General features: G+C 55.6%; 9 protein-coding genes across 9 annotated transcripts; 6 read left to right on the forward strand and 3 right to left on the reverse strand.

The window, feature by feature from the left end:
• Positions 1-273: 273 nt before the first annotated feature.
• On the forward strand, positions 274-2,747 carry PG985_002537 (glycoside hydrolase family 29 protein; the record flags this gene model as incomplete). The annotated part of the gene is made up of 2 exons (XM_066822306.1): positions 274-454; positions 517-2,747. 2 exons carry the CDS (start codon positions 274-276, stop codon positions 2,745-2,747), a joined length of 2,412 nt encoding a protein of 803 aa, XP_066689738.1.
• A 386-nt stretch (positions 2,748-3,133) lies between these two features.
• On the reverse strand, positions 3,134-5,243 carry PG985_002538 (uncharacterized protein; the record flags this gene model as incomplete). The annotated part of the gene is made up of 5 exons (XM_066822307.1): positions 3,134-3,888; positions 3,943-4,026; positions 4,097-4,590; positions 4,831-4,877; positions 5,202-5,243. The coding sequence occupies 5 exons, from the start codon at positions 5,241-5,243 to the stop codon at positions 3,134-3,136; spliced, it is 1,422 nt and encodes a 473-aa protein (XP_066689739.1).
• Positions 5,244-5,310: 67 nt separating this feature from the next.
• PG985_002539 (uncharacterized protein) lies at positions 5,311-5,792 on the forward strand (the record flags this gene model as incomplete). The annotated part of the gene is made up of 2 exons (XM_066822308.1): positions 5,311-5,446; positions 5,512-5,792. The coding sequence occupies 2 exons, from the start codon at positions 5,311-5,313 to the stop codon at positions 5,790-5,792; spliced, it is 417 nt and encodes a 138-aa protein (XP_066689740.1).
• A 1,574-nt stretch (positions 5,793-7,366) lies between these two features.
• On the forward strand, positions 7,367-9,190 carry PG985_002540 (uncharacterized protein; the record flags this gene model as incomplete). Its single annotated transcript, XM_066822309.1, has 1 exon — positions 7,367-9,190. The coding sequence occupies one exon, from the start codon at positions 7,367-7,369 to the stop codon at positions 9,188-9,190; it is 1,824 nt and encodes a 607-aa protein (XP_066689741.1).
• Positions 9,191-10,420: 1,230 nt separating this feature from the next.
• Positions 10,421-11,529, forward strand: PG985_002541 (uncharacterized protein; the record flags this gene model as incomplete). Its single annotated transcript, XM_066822310.1, has 2 exons — positions 10,421-10,869; positions 10,974-11,529. 2 exons carry the CDS (start codon positions 10,421-10,423, stop codon positions 11,527-11,529), a joined length of 1,005 nt encoding a protein of 334 aa, XP_066689742.1.
• Positions 11,530-12,167: 638 nt separating this feature from the next.
• Positions 12,168-13,618, reverse strand: PG985_002542 (uncharacterized protein; the record flags this gene model as incomplete). Its single annotated transcript, XM_066822311.1, has 2 exons — positions 12,168-13,370; positions 13,463-13,618. The coding sequence occupies 2 exons, from the start codon at positions 13,616-13,618 to the stop codon at positions 12,168-12,170; spliced, it is 1,359 nt and encodes a 452-aa protein (XP_066689743.1).
• A 1,451-nt stretch (positions 13,619-15,069) lies between these two features.
• Positions 15,070-15,529, reverse strand: PG985_002543 (uncharacterized protein; the record flags this gene model as incomplete). Its single annotated transcript, XM_066822312.1, is given in 2 exon segments — positions 15,070-15,360; positions 15,371-15,529. The coding sequence occupies 2 exon segments, from the start codon at positions 15,527-15,529 to the stop codon at positions 15,070-15,072; spliced, it is 450 nt and encodes a 149-aa protein (XP_066689744.1).
• Positions 15,530-17,838: 2,309 nt separating this feature from the next.
• Positions 17,839-19,206, forward strand: PG985_002544 (uncharacterized protein; the record flags this gene model as incomplete). The annotated part of the gene is made up of 1 exon (XM_066822313.1): positions 17,839-19,206. One exon carries the CDS (start codon positions 17,839-17,841, stop codon positions 19,204-19,206), a length of 1,368 nt encoding a protein of 455 aa, XP_066689745.1.
• Positions 19,207-19,775: 569 nt separating this feature from the next.
• Positions 19,776-21,071, forward strand: PG985_002545 (uncharacterized protein; the record flags this gene model as incomplete). Its single annotated transcript, XM_066822314.1, has 2 exons — positions 19,776-20,747; positions 20,850-21,071. The coding sequence occupies 2 exons, from the start codon at positions 19,776-19,778 to the stop codon at positions 21,069-21,071; spliced, it is 1,194 nt and encodes a 397-aa protein (XP_066689746.1).
• Between the last annotated feature and the right edge of the window lie 148 nt (positions 21,072-21,219).

The raw sequence follows: 21,219 nt of genomic DNA on the forward strand, positions 1-21,219 counted from the left end.
CATGATCGTCGATCAATCTCGACCCCGCGTGGAGACTCGTCCGGGGTCTTATCTACCGAATCGGTCCACAAAGCCGGGACGAGAGTCCCGCAATAACCGTAGTCTGTAGTTGCTCCCGAAGAACTGAGAGGGGTAACCTGGGGTTCAATGAAACCGAACGTGCTTAGATCTCATAAATGGATTGTAGATGGTATAAGTACCTAGGGCATATCTTATGACTGGTGGATAACATCATTGAACTCTCCCTTTGACTGGTGATATAAATCTGCCAAGATGTTGACTGCCGTCTTCTTAGCAACTCTGTCGAGCGTGGCGGCTCAGCTCGTCATACAACCCCAGCATAGGAACAACACAAACGAGGTCTCAAGATCGATGCCAATTGAAATTGATCATCTTTTCAACAACCGCGGATTTGGCAAAGTCGGAGGCGATGCCAACTTTGACGGCACGGGTCGTAAGTTGACTCTACCCAATAACTCAAATGCAACGAGCTTGAATGTGCTAATGTAATTGAAGGGTGCTATCCGGCCGAGTTCTTGCCTGGGGAGACTCTGCTGTACGACGGCTTCAACTTCTCCTTCCCCCAGTACCGCCCATCCGGCAACGACAACGTCATCTCCCATGGCCAGACCATCGACGTGCCCAAGAGCCGCTACGTGCGCGTCGCCATGCTGGCCGCCGCCGAGGACGGGCTCGCCGAGGGCTCCGTCAACGCGACGTACGCCGACGGCAGCATGACGCCGGCCCAGGTCCTGGTGCCCTCCTGGTGGAGCTGGCCGTACCCCTTTGGCGGCGACCTGGTCATGCCCTACCATTTCGCCAACCAGTCGGTCGACTACAACCGGTCCAACATCTTCCAGACGACCAATTGGCTCGACCCGGCGAAGGAGCTGACGTCGCTGACGTTGCCCGTTCCCAAGGGGGAGGGCAGCGGCGTCGGAGGGGGTGAAATCGAAACGAAGCTGCATATCTTTGCCATCTCCCTCTTGCCGGCCGCGGCGGAATCCACTGGGAAAGATGGGCTGCCGCAGCTTGAAGTGCAGTATGCGCGTACGACCCAGAAGTGGCTCGAGGGTACGAACAAGACCCAGATAGTCGAAGTCGTCGTCAACAATGCCGGTCTGACCTGGCTCCTGTCCAACCAGACGGTTACCGTCTCGGTAGACTCTCCAGGTCTGACGACAGTGCGTCCAGCCGTCATCAAGCGGTTGCGGCCCGGCGATCAGGTCATTGCGGAGGTCGGGGTGGTCAACAAAGACGGTGTCTTGGAGGGATCAAAGGGCCTCGCGACTATTGTACTGCAAACCGAACAAGGCAGTCAAATCGCCACCCATGAGATCGACGCCACCTTCGGCATCGCAGCCTACGAGCCGACGTACGATTCCGTGTACGGCCATGAAGCCCCCGAGTGGTTCAACAACGCCAAGTTCGGCATCTTCATTCACTGGGGCGTGTACGCCGTCCCCGGCTGGGGCGACGTCGGTCCTCAGGAGTCGTATGCCGAGTGGTACTGGTGGTACCTGAGCGACCCGACCAAAGCCAACTTCCGGCAGCACCACCTCGACACCTACGGGCCCGACGTGGTCTACGACGACTTCATCGCCAACTTCACCGCCGAAAAGTACGCCCCGCGTGACTGGGTCGACCTGTTCGCCGACAGCGGCGCGCAGTACTTTGTCCAGACGTCCAAGCACCACGACGGCTACGCCATCTTCGACGTGCCCGAAACCATCTCGACGCGCACGTCGGTCGCCCTGACCCCGCACCGCGACCTTCTGGAGGAGCTCTTCGAGGCCGCCCGCGAACGCCAGCCCCACCTGCACCGCGCCGTCTACTTCAGCCTGCCCGAGTGGTTCCACCCGGACTACGAGCCCCTCGGGTTCGGCAGCTGGCCCGGCGGGAACGCGACGAACCCCTTCACCAACGACAGCCTGTCCTACACGGGCTACGTGCCCCTCGGGGACGGGGACTTCGTCGCGGACCTCATCGTGCCCGAGATGGACATCCTCGGCACCGACCCCCGCTACGAGGTCGAGATCATGTGGTGCGACATCGGCGGCCCCAACGCGACCGCCGAATTCGCCGCGCGCTGGTACAACCACGCGGCCGCGGCGGGACGGCAGGTGTCGATGAACGCGCGGTGCGGCCTCCCGGGGGACTTCGACACGCCCGAGTACGCGTCCTACTCGACGGCGCAGCGGCGCAAGTGGGAGAGCAGCGCCGGCATGGACCCCTTCTCGTACGGCTACAACCGGGCGACGCCCGACGGGGCCTACATGAACGCGAGCACGATCGTGACGACGCTGCTGGATATTGTTAGTAAGAATGGCAACGTTTTGCTGGATGTCGGGCCCACCGAGACGGGCGAGGTCGTTGAGGTTGAGCAGAGGAATCTGTGGGACGCAGGGGCATGGATCAAGGACCATGGCGAGGCTATTTTTAATACGACCTATTGGGGTGTCACGCCGCAGTACGTCGACGCGGCGACGAACACGGACGTGCGGTTCACCATGACCATGGACGCTTTCTACATCAATGTTCTGAACCAAACGACCGATGGTTTTGTGATAATTCGCAACACGCCAGTACCATGGGTTGAAGGTGACCAGGTGACCATCGTAGGCGGTCAAATGGCAGGACAGCCTATCGGGGTGGAAAGCGTGGGAGAGAATGGGATACGACTGAACATCACCACGGAGATGTTGGAGGCGGATAAGTGGGCATGGGTGTTCAAACTCACATATTGACTTTGATATCATAAGAGGCCGCGAATCAATTTGGTAGATTTTCCCGAGGTATGGAGATATGACAAGAATTAGAAGAAATCTTTATCGCATCCAAAGTGGAGACCCAGTTGCCCCCAGGCACTCGAATGTATGGCCGCTTTCAGGCCCAGCGCTTAAAGGAGCGCTTCCTATCGACTCAAACTAATAGACCGGCTGAAACTTGAAGTGATCTCTTCCACGTCTGCTCTTCCCACGTCCCCGACGGTTCCGTCGTCTTTGAATGTTTTGTGAGCTGAGAAAGAGTTAGAGTCATCCCTTGTCGCTTGGTCAGCACTTGCTTCCATAACATATTGGGTTAGAGGAGAGAGGGAGAGAAGGACATCTTGAGATCATGAAGGAGGACCGACTTACTTCTTGACGGACGACGGCACGCGCTGCTTCACCAATGCGAAAGCATCCCGGCGGATTCTGGCCAGTACCCGGTCCATCATTTCATCTCTGGCCTCTACGCCAGCTTTCCCTTGCGAAGGGAGGGGGTCAGGTACGCGCCAGTTGTTGTAAATGTTCTTGTGGGAAGGTCGATGTTCGACGACGGTGTCGTAACTCTCAAAGTAGTAGTGGCAAAGCCGGCACGTGGGCTTGCTGGCACCAATGTACATCCACTCGTTGAAGAACCGTTGAGGGTCCACGCCGCCTTCAGTCTTGTTCAACCAGTCCAGGAGGAGAACCTCGGAATGGACGATGGGCTTCTTCTTGCTGTTACCTCGGATGCGCTCGTCGAGATCGAAGCCCTGCAGAGTTCTCACATAGTTTCGGAATACCTCGATCTCTCTGGGGTTACTGGTCATGCGGCCCACGATTCCGTTGGCCGTCTCGCTTTTAGCTCTGCTAAAAGCCGGCGCTGGCCTGCTGGAGGGAATGAACGACACCTCAAAGTCCTCAAATAGGAGAGGCCAGGTCTTCCAGGCATCAAGGAAGTACACGACGGATTGCGAATAGGCTCGAATGCGACTCATGGTATGTTGTAAATCAGACCAGCACTCTTGACTGCGGTAGCCAGGCATTCTGCCTTCGCGAGCTCTTTCTGCGATCAAGACGGCTGCTGGAGTCCCGTGGATCTTGTTGAGTTCTGTAATGATTGACTCAGACAGCGATGCGATTCCTTCAGAGCATGATCAGCCCACACACATCACAATCTGGTCAAGGTCCAACTCACTTTCGCTGTCATGCTGGCTAAGAGTCGTCGGATCAATAACCAGAGCGGAATGGACCCTCGTGATGACGTCCGCAATCATGGTTTCTGCCAAGAGCTTTATCTCAGTCGCAATACTAAATGCTTCGACCTGATCGGTTCATGAAATTTGACTTACCATCTTCGGACTTGCACTCATTGCATCTTTGAAGGCATTCCTGGATTCTGAGATGCAAGTTCTTCAGATACGTGGCCAATCTCGGCGTGTTGAACTGCAGGACATCTTGAAGCAAAACATCGTGTGGCGATCGCCTTTGGGTTGGCGACTGTCTCTGGGATGATACGGACAGCTGGGCGACCTTCCGTAACAGGCGTTCGGCGTATGTTTTGGTCTCTTGTAACTCAGATTGAGAGCGCTGATTGGAAGCAAACCAGTAATGCACACTATCAGCACCATTGTCGCCGCGTAGTACCATGAATGAAGTGACGGTGGCCCCGCCCTTCTTGCTGTCGCACACATGGGCGAGCTTGTACACAAAGGAGGCATAGTCCTCTGGTATGCCGGCTATAGCATCATCTCTAGCTGACACATTGAGCGCTTCCAGAAGGAAAAGAGGTTCGTAGAACTTCCCCAGCTTGTTGGAGTTCGGCCTGACCTCGTCTACTAGAAGCCTGGTGAGTGTGGTTCAAAATGAAACGATTTCGCAATGCTCACTCGCTGTGCTACCTTGTGCCATACTTGGGTTCGTCTGGTTGTCAACCATTGAGAGCGATCTGCAAAGAGTCTGTGGGCTTCAATTGAATGGGATTTTAACCTTCGATGCCCCCCCCAGGCATCAGACATTACCCCTTTTAAGTTACCACATGCCATCTGTCGCTCATGGAGGCTGTGAGCCTTGATGACTGCCTTACCAGAGAGCCTTGCCAGACCCCAATTGAGGCCCGCCATCTGCACTTAGCTACATGATGTAAGCTATGCAGGAGGCCTACCATCAACGTCAAATTGCACCGCTGTGGCTGCGGGGTGATCGCAAAGAGGCCTACCACTTCTGCATAACCGTCCAATCAAAGCCTAATGATGCTAGAATCGAAACTCAGCAGCGGCATTGGTGTCGAACCCAATTGGACAGATTCCTTTCTGTGCGAGGTTTCGGTGGGATTATGATTCCGGTATGGCTGGGCCTCACGACACCGGTCAAGACCAGCACTGTGATTCGAGGCTTTTCTGATTGCAAAAAGAATTGGATAGATAACGATCGAAGGCTATCGAGTAACATAGGTACCTGCCTGGAAGGGATGAGGTCAGAGAAGCCGTGGTCAAGCATAATATAAATATCAGTGATTGCTCGGCCTCCGACAGTAGTTCCGTCCATCCTCACCAGCCATGCTCCAATGGATCCCGTACGGAGTCAGGATGGCAGACACGCCCACAGGGCCCCAACACCGTCCTTACCTTACTCGACGATGACCAGTAATGCGATGGCTGAGTTGATAGATGAAACAACGTGGGATTGTTTGCCTGAGAACGGTAAAGAAACACCTTTTCTTCGTCTTGATTGCAGCAAAAGCAGAGTGTGCTAATGAGCATCACAGGCAACGTCGCCGCCCACTTCCAAGATACGAGATGGTGCCAGCCTACTGCTGTAGGTCAAGAGCTTTGCACGGAGGAAGCTCTCCCAGGGTCACTCGACCAGTCCTTCCCACATCCTGTGTCCTTTGACACCAATTCATCCGGAGAAAGCATTCGTCTTCCTGGAACCCTTCTTTCCGATGAGAGAGAGATTGAAGCAGCGACAGCTCCTCTGAACTTCCTGACACCAATCACGCCCTACATCCAGAACACGCCATACGGCCATGTCAACTCCTCGGCATAGCCAGGGAGCCCAACACCCGGATTGAGCCCTGGCCATTTCAACTTTGACCAGGCCTCTTTGGATGCGACATTGCCTATGGACTTTATGAACAGCATACCCCAGAACGGTGACGTAAATGATCCTTCTTCAGATACGGACAGTAATGGCAAGTCGTCCCTGGTCCCAATATTTTCTGTACTGGTTGGCTGACGCAGTCGTAGGCGCGGTGAGGCCTGGCTATCGTTATTGTTGCAAGCATTGGCACAAGCGCGGCAGAGACCTTAAGTAAGTAAAGCAGCAGACTGCGAGAAGTATCACCTCCCTTACCTGATGAGTGATTAGTAGACACAAAAAGCTCCACGACAGGCCTCTCGGGTGCAGGGCACTGTCATCTTGCAGCTACTGTGCTCCTTATGAGAAGGAGATGACCAAGCATTATTGGTCGACCCATCGAAATTGGGCCAAAGAAAACAACGTCCGTCCGATACATACCAAATGCCCCATTTGTGGCAGAAAACTAGCGAGGACGGACTATCTCCCGAGGCATTTGGAGAACCATCCACATTGCAAGGCCGGAATGGAACGTCTCGGGAGCTCTTCATGATTGACTGGAGGTCTGCTGTGGTTTGGAATTGAAGGGAAAGGAGTCTTTTGCTTTGAGTTACTGGATTTGGTAGTGAGTATGTACCTTAGGTTTAGGTAGCCAAAATTGCGCATTCAATGCTCTCTGTTCGGGGGTCACCGAAACCTTGGCACCTGTCGTGCAGAAGCGCAACAGGTGCAGTGCCTCATGCAGCCTGTGAGCGGGCATCGAAGCAGCGAAGCCCATCTGCTAATGTCGGCTTCCACAAGTGGCTCCAGTTGCTAAACCGCCTAGAGCCAAGCCATTGTCTTGCATGATGCCAACATTGCTCGCGTGAGATGGTTTGCGTTGGCAGGGACCGGATGACTCGAGAGGAGTTGGAGACTGGCGGGAAACCCAAAGCGCGTCCCAAGATGAGATGGAATTGAACAATTGATCAGGTTGACAAGCACTTGACGTGGATGACGGGTATCGCGTATTGCATACATGCATAAAGCGGGGTGTTCTGCTCCATTGTACGTCGACATGCGACTAGCGAAGGGCTTAGTCGGGCCTTGGCGCTACGTCCTTTTGCATCTTGCGGAGCATGGAATCCACAATCCCGCATCATTCCAGCAACGGGGCAAATTCATGGGCCTGGGATTTTTTGCCATGTGAGACGCGACAAGCACCCTTTCGTAACCACGGCGAAACCTGATCGCCTGACCCTGAGTATCGATATCTCATACTACTTCTCCTTAACAAATTGATATCTTTATAGGCTGGTTGTTCTCGAGTTTTGCTTCTACCATTGACAACCCATCAACTACGCAATTTTCTCAGTCGGGGACGACAAGGTTGGGCACTTTAGCATTGGCGCCATTAGGAGACATCATCAAGGGAATTACCGATTGCGGGTCAGCGCAAGTCGACTCGAATTCTTCCGGACGACTTCGAAACCTTACCCACACGCAGGATTATACCGTCAATAAGAGACACTTAGGGGTTGCCAGAGAGCAAAGAATGAGCGAAGATGCCCGGTAGCAGCAGTCGCAGCAGCCCGCCGCCCGACGGCTTGTCGTCGTCGTTCCGGCGTCGCCACATACCGACCCTCACAACGAGTTCATCTTGCTCTTCCTTCCAAGACATGGCGCGCACGAGAAAACTACGAATGCTGGTCGCCGCCAACGGGCAGCGCGATGTGGCCTACGCCCAGGCCATTGCCGTCCGGCTCCTCAAAGACACGCAGGTCGAGACACGTGCCCTCGTCGACGAAGTCCCCACGCGCCTGACACACGACATCATCGTCATGGAGAACCGGAGTTTGGCGACCTTGGCGATCGACGCGGACCAGAGAACACGGGAGGCCATAGAGTCGGCGAGACAGACGTCGTACGAGTTGGTGGACTGGGCAGACATACTGGTGCTGGCGCCGATCGATGCCGACCATTTGGCCAAGATGATGAGCGGGATTGCCGATACGTTGTTGCTCGAAATCCTGCGAGCTTGGGACGTCTCCAAGAAGATTCTTTTAGTACCAGGCATGTCAATACAAATGTGGGAGAACCCCATGACGAAGAAGCAACTGAGCAAAATCAAGAGAAAGTGGACTTGGGTGAAGGTGATGTCGCCGATTCTCTGGCAATACGACGGAGCCACGCCCTTGAAACGTGCCGTTACCTGGGATGGCTTCAACGACCTTGTCGGCATCATAAAGAACCAAGCCGAACTCTTGAGCCTTGGCCACGACGTCGAAGTGGCGGCACAACATGCACTACACACCTCCCAACCCAACCGGGTAGCTACCGCGCTCCCTCCGGAGATATGGACACTCATCTTCGACTACGTCGGCGACTGGGAGCTTGCACAGGCGCTTGGTGTCTACACAAGCCTCAAGGCCCCGAAAGAATGGCAAACCGATCGAACCCGCCTTACCGACCCTATCGATATTTATATGAATGAACTCGAGTGGTTGATCTTGTCTTGTCCGGGTTCCGCTGCCATTTGCGGCAAGCTCTCCCAGGCGCCAAGGGATCTACCCTACATATCGTCCCTGGCAGTCAAGCTCATCATCAAGTTCTCCCAGACCGAGGTGTTGACGTATCTCGAAACAAACCTGAGCAAGGAGGCTTTCTGGGCATCTTTCAGCTCCAAGCTTTTGCCCAACAAGGCCTCCGGAGTCTACGGCAGAATCGATATTCTCGATTGGTGGAACACATCTCCCTCGTTCCTGAAGAAAGAGTATGATGCCGAGGCACTGGACAACGCGTCCCGAATGGGCTATATACACGTATTGGACTGGTGGCGAGACTCTGGCCTGCCATTGAAATACACCGATGCGGCCCTGGAGTCGGCTTCCGCCCGAGGTCACCTCTTGGTCCTCGAGTGGTGGCGTGACCTTGCGCTGGAGGATGACAGCATTGTTCTGAAGCCAGGTCGCAGCCTGCTACAAGCCTCCCAGTCAGGCCAGACGGCAGTACTCAGATGGTGGGAATCGTCCAACATCCCCATCGGACACGGAGAGGGCGTCTGCAAGATTGCCAGCGCGCACGGCCATACTGCCGTACTGGACACCTGGCGGGAGCTGAAGGGCGACAAGCTCTCCTTCGACCCCTATGTCTTGGTCGCCCCCACCCGGCAGGGACACGTCAACGTTCTCGAGTGGTGGAAGCAGTACGCCCGAGGCGAGCAGGCCGGCGATGGCAGGACGCACCGCGTCGAGTACAAGACCTGCGACATTGAGGAGGCGCTGGAAGACGCCATTGGCGACGACCGGCCCGTTCGGGTCTGGTGGGCCAGGAACGGTCTGAATCTCGGCCTGGGCACAAGCGAATGGATGAAGACGAAATGTCTATAGAAATCAGAATGACACAGCCACGGCAGCTTTCCGATTGTGTATATAGATTAGCAGATTGTTCAAAGAAGCCAATTGAAGCACTCGGACATCGCTTGCATGCAATACAAGTCCATCTCGGTGAAGCAGTCTTACTTGATAGCCACATCATTTCTGGCCTCCTACGAGGTAAATGGTGGTTCAGAGGCCATGGTATGTCTATCAGATTGATGGAAGTGACCCAGAATTGAACCAGATTTGCCGAGAGGATCTCATGTCTCTCGGTTGTGTCGCAGCGGCTTGGCATCGTTCCAAGCGACTGGGTGCCTCAAAGAGATCACGAGGACGAAAATCCGGAGCCGATGTTTTAGATGGCATGTGCTACGCGAGGCCTACCTGCACTTACAGCACATCACACCATCTTTTTGTCGATGATGGCTACCATTTCAGGTGCGTGAATATAAATACAAGGCAATTATAGTGATCCCAGGCTCATTGTTAGTTAGTCCAGCTCCTTCAGTTATTCAAGGACGTGAGCCTGTAGCAACCGATTCAAACCAGGTATGCGCGAGTGGCTGTCCTTACTGACTGCGCTGACAACAGAGGCATTGCTTGGCGGTCAGTAAACGGCGATCCAGGCATATTCAGATCTGGAGGCGAGGAAGGAGGCCTATATTGACTATTGCACTGCTGTCCTTTCTCATCCCTCACCACACATCGACGCACCCGAACGCTACGCAGGCCTCATCTCAAGACACCATAGTGAGTTAACAACGCTGTAGGCGGACAGAACATGAATTCTTTTGGCTGCATCTGCGTCTCTTGGCTGCGGTTTCGATTCATCTGGATAAGCAAGCCGCCCCTGGGTTCAGGGGAGCTCACCTTTCAGGTGAATACAGTCTGCAAAATCTCGTTTGCTTATATTCAATGTCTCTATCGTGTCACTGTCTACTATACTTCACAGCTACTGGCGCCACAAGCAAATGCGCTCTTCTATATCGCCTACATGAATCAGTGTGAGACCGGGGGTTCTTCACTTCCAGTATAAAGGGGCCCAGTCCCAATCGCCGCTTTCTCTCCCTCAACTTCTCCGTCAACCATCACACTCTCTTCCCACTCTCCTTAACCACTTCTTAGAATCTACAGTCTCTCGAAACCCTCCATCACTTGACACTCCCTTCTGTGGAAACTTCGGAGCCATTCCAAAGGACTATCCAATTACCCCCTTCGAAACAAGGAGACTGCATTACGGCAATGGCGAAGCTTCTCTTCTGTGTTCTCGCCGTGGTCATGACATTGGTCTCTGGGCTTCCTGCTTTCAAGGGCTCATCCACCGCGCCTGCGAGGTTCGCCAGCCCAGGCAATGTGTTCCCGTTGCCCCCACAGGACTTCCAGACCCTCGGATCCCAGAGGGTCCAGGTCCAGTTTGGCCCATTCACTGTTGGCAACGAGGCAATCAATGGCCAGAGTGTGAAGAACCTGCAAGATGCTACACGGCCCTGCGTTGGATCATGCTACATTTACAGACATCGTGCTTTCCTCACTTACACCAACGGTGCCGAAGCCAATGTCAACAGCGGATCCATGCTGAAGCGCTCGTTCATCAGCACCACCGCCCGGACCGATAGCGTCTGCAACCAGGTGAATGAGCAAGCCTTCTTTAGTGCTAACGAGAGGCTGCCGTATGATCTGGGTGTCAATGGGTAAGTGATGCAAAAAAGGAGAAAGATTACCCTCGGCCTTCTGGCTACTGACCAAGCATCATGTGATGAACTTGCCTGCTGATCTGAATCCCCCACCACTGCAGCACAGTGAAAGTGGGCTACCTCCTGCCCGATGCCCCCATGAGCATCTACGCCGAAGTCTTGAACTACAACGACGCCGACGAGGACTACTTCTTGACCTTCGAGTTCGAGTTCGTCCCCGGCACCGTCGAGGGCTTCCAGCACCTAACCCCCTACTACCTCGACAGCTCGGGCGTGTGCGGCCCCTCGCTGCTGACAGCGCCCAACAACGCCACCTTCGACACCGTCATGCCGGGTACTTTCACCTTTCCGCAGTCGGGCTACGTCTACGCCGTCGGCGGCCACCTCGAGGACGGCGGCGTCTCGCTCGAGCTGCTGAGCAACGGCGCCGCGCTCTGCGAGGCAGACGCCAGCTACGGCGGCTCGCCTGCCTATGTGGATTGGACCGGCACGCCGCGCTTGTCGTCGATGAGTGTGTGCTATGGGGTCGGCAACCAGACGGCGGGGGATCAGTGGTCCGTCACGGGGCACTACGACTTGACGCAGCACCCGGCGCTGCCGTTTGGTATCAATCCTGCGCCTGTCGTCGCTGCTTTTGAGGCGTTTGTCTTGCACTAGTCGTGAGCCGTTATGATGCGATCAAGTTGTTGCCGAGTAGCAAGGGCGTATCGTTGAGTTGTCTCTTGGACTGATTCCCAAAATCGACTCCAAGAACATGTCTTTTCGCTACGCACTTGAGAAACATAGAGGGATAGAGACGATTGATAGAATACTGTTATAACCAGGGCTGGTGCATTCCTTCGAGGCTCAATGTAATTCGTTTGCTCTTGCGCCGTTTCGTTTTGGTCCCTTGGTGTTGCCGTGTCTTTCGCACGAATTGCCTGTCAGCTTGGACTGATGAATCGAAAGACTTCGAATAATTGTAAGTAAACCATTGACGCTATTGGAACTACATGGGTATATAAAGGACGTGATGTCGGGATAAGAGCCCGATCCTTGTCACGTACGAGATGCCATCGTTGCCTCGCTGAACGACCTCCGCGGCCGCACACCATTGCGAAGTCAGTCGCCTTAACGGCGCACTTCGCCAAACTGTTGTTACAGGGACGGCGACTATGTAACCCGACACAGTCGCCACACAGGATGCCATCGTTGCCCTGCAGTAGGAATAACACCCCCTTACCAGGGACCGATCCCCGCTCCTTTTGTATATCCTTTACAAGATTACCTTTCATGTTGCTCGACAGTCGAGAAGCTCAGTACTTCTCGCCCTCGAGGATAGGCTTCGCCTCGTCCGACCTCCACCAGCTCACGCCCTGCTTGCCCGGGTACTCGAAGCGGTCCATGCTCTCGGCCTTCATCTCGACGCTGTAGCCGGCCTCCATGGGGGTCTGGTAGTAGCCGTCGCGGATGACGGAGGGGTGCAGGAAGTGCTCGTGCAGGTGGTCGACGTACTCGAGGACCGAGCGCGCGCCGCTGACGACGACGTAGTCGATGGTGCTCAGGTGCTGCGTGTACTCGGGCAGACCGACGCCGCCCGAGTGCGGCACGATGGGCACGCCGTACTTCTTCGCCATGAGCAGCACCGCCAGCACCTCGTTGACGCCCCCCATGCGGCACGCGTCGATCTGGCACACGTCGATGGCGCCCGACATGAGCAGCTGCTTGAACACGACCCGGTTCTGGCACATCTCGCCCGTCGCCACGCCGATGCCGTGGGGGCGCAGCGCGTCCCGCACCGCCTTGTGGCCCAGGATGTCGTCGGGCGACGTCGGCTCCTCGATGAACCAGGGCTTGAAGTCGGCCAGGGCCTTCATGTACTCGATCGCTTCGGGCACGCTCCAGACCTGGTTCGCGTCCACCATGAGGACGTTGCCCTGGTCGTAGCCGATGACGTCGCGCGCGATGGTCAGCCGCTTGCGGTCCTGCTCCAGGCTGCCGCCCACTTTGAGCTTGAAGTGGCGGTAGCCCTTGCCGAGCGTCTCCTGCAGCAGGCCGCGCATCTTGTCCTCGCCGTAGCCGAGCCAGCCGGCGCTCGTGGTGTAGGCGGGCACGGCGCGGCTGGCGAGGGCGTCCTGCATGCGCGCCTCCTTCTGGCCGTCAGCGGCCGTCGCCTTCAGCAGGGCGATGGCCTCGTCGGGCGTGATGGCGTCGGTGATGTAGCGGAAGTCGATGCAGTCGACGAACTGCTCGGGCGTCATCTCGGCCACAATCCGCCACACGGGCTTGCCCAGCACCTTGGCCCACAGGTCCCAGATCGCGTTGACGACGGCCCCCAGCGCCAGGTGGATGACGCCCTTTTCCGGGCCGATCCACCGCAGCTGCGAGTCGTTGACCAAGTACCGCCACGTCTCGCCCCAGTGCTCGACCAGCGACGACAGGGTCCGACCCTTGATGCGGTCGCCCAGGTGGTTGATGGCGGCGCAGACAATATCGTTGCCGCGGCCGATGGTGAAGGTCTGGTCTTGTCAGCCTTAATACTACTCAAAGTTCTGCATGCTTAAAGGAAGAAAAGAGACAAGGATGCCGTTGGGAACACGCAGTTACTCACCATTCCATGGCCGCTGAATTCCGAATCCGTCTCCAAGATGCAGTAGGCAGATGAGTAGTCGCCAGCTGCGTTCATGGCATCAGAGCCGGTCTTGTCCAGTGACGTCGGGAATCGCACGTCCCGCGTGGACCAGCCAGTGATAGTGATCTCGGGCATGTTGGGCTACGATATGGCGCTTAGAAAGCCACCTATGACGACGAACTAGCACTTGGGGAAATGGACTAAAGGAAACAAGGAGGGAAGCAGATCGACTACATAGAAGTCAAGATCAATACCAAAGCGGGTTGAGTGAATAAATACCTACAGAAACCGTAGAAATCACATCTGTCGGGTTGAACTCCGGCCATGCTGTGCAACCACTCCCCCTTACCCCAGGGCAACACCCCTCATCCATCATCCCGCATCACCTGTCTCCTTGCGAGGGGCACGCAGGCGCATTCACTGCATGTAGGAGGGGCATCAGTGGCATCCCACCACGATTCGAGCCCAGCGCGTCAATCGTCGTGGGGTGATGGTCTGGGGCGTATTGAGCCGGCTGCTGCTACGGGCTCTCTCATTGGTGGGAAAACTACCCCGGATCAGGCGTCCCAACCGACTACGGGGGAAACAGTGGGTAAAATCGTGGGTCGGAGATCATGCCGGCGTTGTTCGGCTTTCTTGGAGGCGGAATTGATTGATGCTGGCCCTCTCTAGCTTGATGGGTACGGTACGATTGAAATGCGGGATTTGATATCTTACCTCCTCACCAATATGTATGTGAAAATGTGCATTGGTCCCAAGACAGCGACTTTAGGCGGCTTCCGGGACCTGCATCGCGGCTGTCGTTGATCACGTGTACGACGTGCATAATGCTCTAAATTGATGGAAATGATCAAGTATTCGAATTCACCACCTAGATTCAAAGGTTGTACCACGTGGCACGCGAGAGTGTCCGCGTAGAATACCATCTCGCAAGTTGGCAAGCGATGGTGAGCAAAGAAGCGGACCCGTGAATGACTGTATCACTATTCCAGGCGAGACCACCCCCGGAAAATCTGTGTAGCACATGTTCCAGAATTGAGTTCGCCAATCGTAACGGCTCAGACGATGACTTGCAAATGTCTTTCAAAGCTAAAAAAGAGGCGAGTAGGCGAAGGGTCTCATAGCACAGGCACGCCGACCGAAGTGGTTGTTCGCAACAGAGTTGAAATTAGACAAGACACTGGCAACACCCTGAACGAGGCACCTCGTAATAGGGAGAGAAAACGAGCGGATGCTATTTCACATCTCTGGATAACTCCATTGAGATAAATACTATGATCTATCGTGGAATCCATCCATGTCCGCTAATGAAGTTGGACATCCAGTCAGCCAGTGGATGCGCGGGTATCATAGATTCATGTCTGCAGTACCGCGAGCATCCCCTCTTCTCCACAGATCATCACCCAACGAGATGATAGACATGTAGAATATGCACGCCGAGACACGTTCGCATGGACCCTATGCGCATGTCCCCAGAGCTCAAGCAATTTGTCTCACCCACACGCCCACCCTCACTGGGGCCCCAAGAGACTTCAGACAAGCCGCCGCAAAGCAGAACCACGCGGGAACATCCACCAGCAGCGATCTCACCAGGTGGACGTCCAGCCACCGCTTGAGATTCTTGTTCCCTCGCCCTTGCCCTCGCCCTCGTTCAGCGCCTGGACCTTGTACATGATGCTGGGCACGAAGGCGAAGTGGGCGAGGGCCAGAGCCGCGCCCGCCGCGTACCAACGCGCTGCGCCGTTATTGCCGCCGCTGCTGAGCTTGGCTGCTATAGATGATCCTCCACCGCTGCTTTGGTAGACGTTGGCGACGCCGGTGGCGATGGAGAGCGGGTAGGCCGTCATGATGATCCAGATGCCGCGGCCGAAGAAGGTCTTGAAGTACGAGGGGGACCAGCTCGTTGGCCCGCTCGCGATGCGGCGGCGCCAGGAGGGTGTCGAGGAAGAGGTACTGGTCCGCGGAGAACATGACGGCCGCCGTCGAGGTGACGAGGGGCGTGACCCGCAGGAGGGTCATTGGGTCGACGAAGCGACCCGATGCCATAGTTTCGGTAGCTTTCTCGGAGAGGGTGCGGGGAAAGGTGAGTTTCTGAGATGAGATGGCGGGTACAGCCAATGAAGCTATCAACGTCTGATATAGCGCGGTGGTAGGGTTTTAGTGATATTAGTGAGAGATACTCTTGTATTCTATTGATAGTTGTTCGTGGCTTTCCTCTTATTTACTACAGCGATATCGCGGGGCTGGCCCCTTGCTTGGAGGCTATGTCAGCAAGCCTGTTGGTTATTCCTTACTCCGGGAGACTCGGGCGGAGTCATATGAGCATCTGTTCAGAAAACATACGATCGCATTAAAGAGCATCCCTTCCAAGTCTCATAGAAAGCCCCAAGAGGACCAAAATGGCATTCATCATCAGAGCCAAGCCCGATGCGCATTTTTGACCAGTAACGTTATGTAACACCCAATTGAGCTCGGATGTGTAGGCCTTAATGCAGGGGTGCAACTCTTTTTTGATGGCCGAATCTACGCCCCGTAGAGGCGCACAATTCGATTGATCGGAGCTTCGGCCGGCCACACCGGCTTGTTCAGTACGGCCCGTTGCCGACAACAAAACCCAGATAAGCATGCAAACAGTAATGAATAGCTTCCGAGTCTGATCGTTACCTACTTGCCTACTTACTGTAGACTGACGTCGAGCACAGCCTACCTGAGATGATCATCGTTGAGTGAGGCAATAAACCCAACGGGCGAACTGCATGCTGCAAGTGTGGTGTGCATCCCCAAAACGAACCTAGTGAAAGGACCGGGCGAATACAGCGCTTGCATGGCATGTACCGGCGGGTTGGACGCTTTCCTGTCTGGCAGCCTAACCTCCGTGTGGGTAGGTAAGCATATGGTGCTTACTCTGTCGAGTTTCTTCCCTCTCCAGCATCAAATTTCAATCAGATTGTCAGCTGCTCCCGTCGGACTTTTTTCTTTGCTTCGTTCGGTCTGCACAGCTGAGGTCCGGCAGGACGGCACTTGCTTGTCAGGAAAACTCTGCTCAACGTGTCTCAGAAAGGTCTAAAATGCGCAAAGTTCATCCCAATCCGGCCACCCTTTTTCTGACAGAGACAAGTGGCATTGACCAAACTAGCAATTCGTAGAGGCATCTCGGCTCGTGTTGACTCTGGGCGGCTGGAGTGGAACAGTCGATAATTGAGACCGTTGGGCGACAGAGAGAGTCCAGACGCCAGGCCTCTCGTATTGCTCGCCGGGCGATACCCGTCTGGGTATGACATCAGTGGGACATCTGCAGGTCAGCGGCTTCGAGCAGGGATCCCGGCATGGATCTTGTTCTCACCCCCACCAACAACTAACAGTTGGCCCTACTACGCTGCTACTGCGACCGCGTTGTCGCCTGTGGTAGGTCAGCTTAGCTGAAGAAACCAACCCATCGCCCTCTGCTGTCAAATCAAGTTGGATTCTCACATTTTTTTTTTCTTTCGTCTCCCTCTGCCTGCATGCATGTGAGTGTGGTAAGAGCGAGGATGATAAGGGATGGAGGCTTCGAAAGCCAGTTTCGCCAGTCGTACAGCATACGCAATCCCGCCCGCTCTTTGGATATTCTACAGTTTTCTGCAGTCAGACACGACTGTCTGCCCGCCAAAAAAAAAACTGCTGATCCTCTTACTTTTCTGCACACCCATCTAAGCTCATCGATCATCCCGAGATAACCTTGGGTGCCCGACCTTGGAACGTGGTGACGTGGAGAAACTAAGCCAAAGCTTAAGTGCCGTCTGTGCTGAAAGAGTCTGGGGCGGGCTTTCACGAAACCGACTAACCCAAGGTCCTTGCAATCTAAATCAGGACAACCACCATGTCTCCGGGACCTGGGAAAGTTCAAGAAACCAGTCCTGAAAATCGCGATGCTGGGCAATGGGCTCTCGCTCACTCAGACACTCACTCAGTGACAGGGGGGTGGTCGGGAAGCGGCCCCGTGTTGATGGATCAGCCCTCCATCGACGACCTCTTTTGGATTTATAGCTAATGCAGTCAGGCACACCAATAGCCCCAGCCGTAGCGAATGGGAAATCCTGTTTTCGTATTGGTTCCCAGAGCCCCCCCCCCCACGATGGGTCGACCACCAACACGTCATATTTCAATAACACTTTAAGTCCGTATCATATATCTGATCCTAAACGAAGCGTTGCGTGCCTCGTGGAATTCTCATTGTTAGGGTCTGGCTGTTACTGGGGTTTTCTACCGTCTTCGTCTTATCTCATGTCATTCATATCAACTACTACAAGGTAGTAAGTTGGAAGTCCCACATCTCTGTCAAGTTTAAACACCCATACCGGAGCCACACAACGACTATGGATTTGTACAGAGCCCCGGTCAATACGAGCATGCCGCCGTCAGCCTTGAAAGGCCCGGGCAAGAAGCTGAGGCGGAAGCTGCAGAAGATCGGGTCCCAGCAACGAGGGTATTTTGCGTCCAACAACACCATTCCCGAGCATGCAGAGCACCACGTTCGCTTCGTGGAACCCAAGGGCTTCGATACGAGTCGGAGGAGCTACGACACGACTCGAGCCGCTCCCGCTCCCGCTCCTCAGAACCAGCAGTACCTGCCACTGCCCTCGAATCTGAGTGACTCGAAGTGGAGCGACTTTGTGCGCAAAAGCTCGTACCAGCATCCTGTCGCTAGGCGCATGTCGATCCAGTGCAGCGACCTCCAGCCACAAACCAGAAAACCTGTGCCCGTAGCCAAGGTACACCACCACCCGCAACCGAAGCCGCAGGAGGCACCGCCGGCCAAGTTTCACCTCGGGATCGAGCAGGCCCGGGTGAAATTGGCGGAACTGCGACGGCACTCGGCAGCTACCATACCCGAATTCGCCCACCTATCCATCAGCAACCCCAAGCCCAGGCAGGCCTCCAAACAGTCATTCAGTTCCGACACAACATATGTTAGGTCACCGAGAGTCCCATCACCAAACCCGGAGGAGCTGGCTGCTACGAGACACAGGCGTCGGGCAAAGACACCCGTGCACTCCATCGGCCAGCTAGAGGTATCCCCACGAGAGGGACACCAACGAGTCCCAAGCGGAGATCGCATCGCGGACTCCTACAAAGCGTTGCTGGAAACGCGCTCATTCGTTTGGAGCGATCGGGGCGGGGATGCCGGCGGCGAATCTGTCTGCGGCGACGGACCAAAGACCCCGGCCCGACAGCACTCTAGCCCATGTAACGGTGCCTCTGAAACCGAGGCACTATCACCACAATCATCCATCGGCTCGCCGTACTCTACGGATTCCACACTAGTGGATTCATCCGACGAGGATACGATGTACTTCAAGCCGGATTCGCCCTTACCTGTGGCGCCGCTGCGCACTTCACTCGAAAGGCGGCAGTCACAGGCTCGCGCCGTCCACCCCAGCACCACCGGAAACCCGAGCCTCCAGATTGCAGTCGATCTCCTGACAAGGGAGCTGTCCTCGGCAGCTCGCGGAATCCCCCTCAAACCCAGCTCGGAAACTTCGGCCCTGCAGATCTGGGTCATGATTGAGGCTTACGAGAAGCTGCGCGATCAGGTCTTGGAGAGGCGGATGCCTCGGGACCAGGAGCGGTCAATGTTGGCCATGTTCGACACCTGGCTCGAGTCCCTTCAGAAAATCCACGATGAGATGACGGGGAATGACGGCACAGTGAGCGAGAGCGTCTACGATGACGCTTTGGAGTAAAGTGGGCGGTGCTTTCTCTTTTGTATTAAACCGGAAGATGTACGATTGACGTGTGTAGGATTTTGAACGCGGGTAATATCAGGAAATGGATGGATCTACTGGAACGGAACTGGAAAAAAGCAAAAAACAAAGGGGAATAGGCGGGGGCGGGGCAAACCCCCACGGCGCTGGGCAATTGGGGATTGGGAATTGGGACGCAGTTGGACACTGCATGTCTATCATTTGTACTAATGATTCTACGATAATTCTATAATCCAATCGTTACTGATAATAAATAAATCGTGGCACAGCCACTAGAACACTATTCCACATATGAGCTCCTCAGGCGTTCGTTGGTGATGATCTGGTGATGATTTGGGGAGCGCAACAACGATAAGGTTGCTTATCTTAATGGCTTTTGCGGCTCGTCGCGTCCAAACGCGTCACCCCAAACCTACCACCAGCTGTTCTCGCAATTACTGCAACACTACCATAACTGGTCTTTGATTACTGTGATTGTGACTCTGCAGTCTGAATTCATACCTCACATCTAAACGCAAGAATCTCAGCTTATTTGCGCACCGCCCACCATGGCCCCCGGTCGGCGCATACTTTCCGGCTCTGCCCGACAATCACGGTCAAGCGCCACCCCATCCTCAGCCCGACAAGAGCGCAGAGCCGGGCCCCTCGAACTGCCCGAATACGAAGCCCCATCGTGCCCGCTGGACCCCCAATCGCGCCGCCAGATCCTCGACCTCGCGACCCAGCAGCACTCGGCCAAGTACAGCGACCAGCTGGCCAACACGCTCAAGATGCTCGAGGACAGCGTCCGCGACATCAACGACAACTACGCCGAGCGCAAAGACGAGCTGAAGACGCTGCAGTCGAAGCGGCGCGAGAAGGGCGGCGGCGACGACGAGGCCAACGCGCAGGAGCGCGCGCTCAAGGCCACGGTGCTGAAGCTGCGGGAGGTGGTCCCCGAGCTGACGGAGAGCAGCGAGGAGGCGGTGCGGGACCTGATCGACTGGCAGGTAGAGGTGGAGGACGAGAAGAAGGCGCTGCGGGAGATCCAGGCGCTGCTCGAGGACGAGGCGCGCGAGGCCAAGGCGCACGCGGAGCTGCAGGCGGACCCGGACGCGGACCTGTTCGAGGTCAAGGGCCCGCGGCACTTCTTCAACGAGGCCCGGGACGCGCAGACGGAGGAGTACTACTCCAAGTCCATGTACCAGAAGTACGGGCTGAACAACGACTACGTCCACTTCAAGAAGCTGTGGCACGACGCCGTGCACAGCCGGGATGCGCAGCCGCCGCCGGTGCCCGACGCGACGAGGTGGTTCGGTCAGCAGGGCGGCGGCGGCGGTGGCGACGAGGCGGGCGATAGCGATGAGGACCTGGTTGTGGCCGGGGAAGTGCAGGACTTCCGCTGCCCGCTCAGCATGGTGGTCATGAAGGAGCCGTACACGTCCAGACTGTGCAAACACTCGTTCGAGAAAGCGGCCATCCTGGAGTACCTACCAAAAAACGGCACCTCGAAGGAATGCCCTGTGGCTGGTTGTGACAAGGTAAATAACCTACTCTTGTCCTTTCTTCCCCTTACATCTACAGACAATCTCTTTAAATTCATGTACATGAGCGCCATTGCTAACCAAAACCCACAATAACAGCACCCGAAAAAGAGCGACCTGTACTTCGACGATCTGCTGGTCCGTCGTATCAAGCGCGCCACAGCTAGGCAGTCTGAAACGCAAGATGACGACGTTGACGAGGACGACGAGGACGAGGATGGCGACACGAGCATGCAGGTCACGTCGGAACGCGACGTCAAGACGGAGCGAGGGTGGGATCGTGGCCGCCGCCTCATAGAGGACATCATGGGCGACGAGTAGCATGTACAGTAAGGGTGGGAGAGAGAGCTTTACGAGATTATGTATTACGACCATGCCTTTTGGAGTTCGACGGTGCTTCCCGTCGCATCCCCTGACTGCGAGCGAACGGGACTACTTCTACGTGGAAGACCAACAGCTCTTTCAGCTA

The sequence above is a fragment of the Apiospora marii genome (genome assembly GCF_038362585.1).
Source record: "Apiospora marii strain CBS 49790 chromosome Unknown utg000002l_segment0_segment0, whole genome shotgun sequence".
Lineage (NCBI taxonomy): Eukaryota > Fungi > Ascomycota > Sordariomycetes > Amphisphaeriales > Apiosporaceae > Apiospora > Apiospora marii.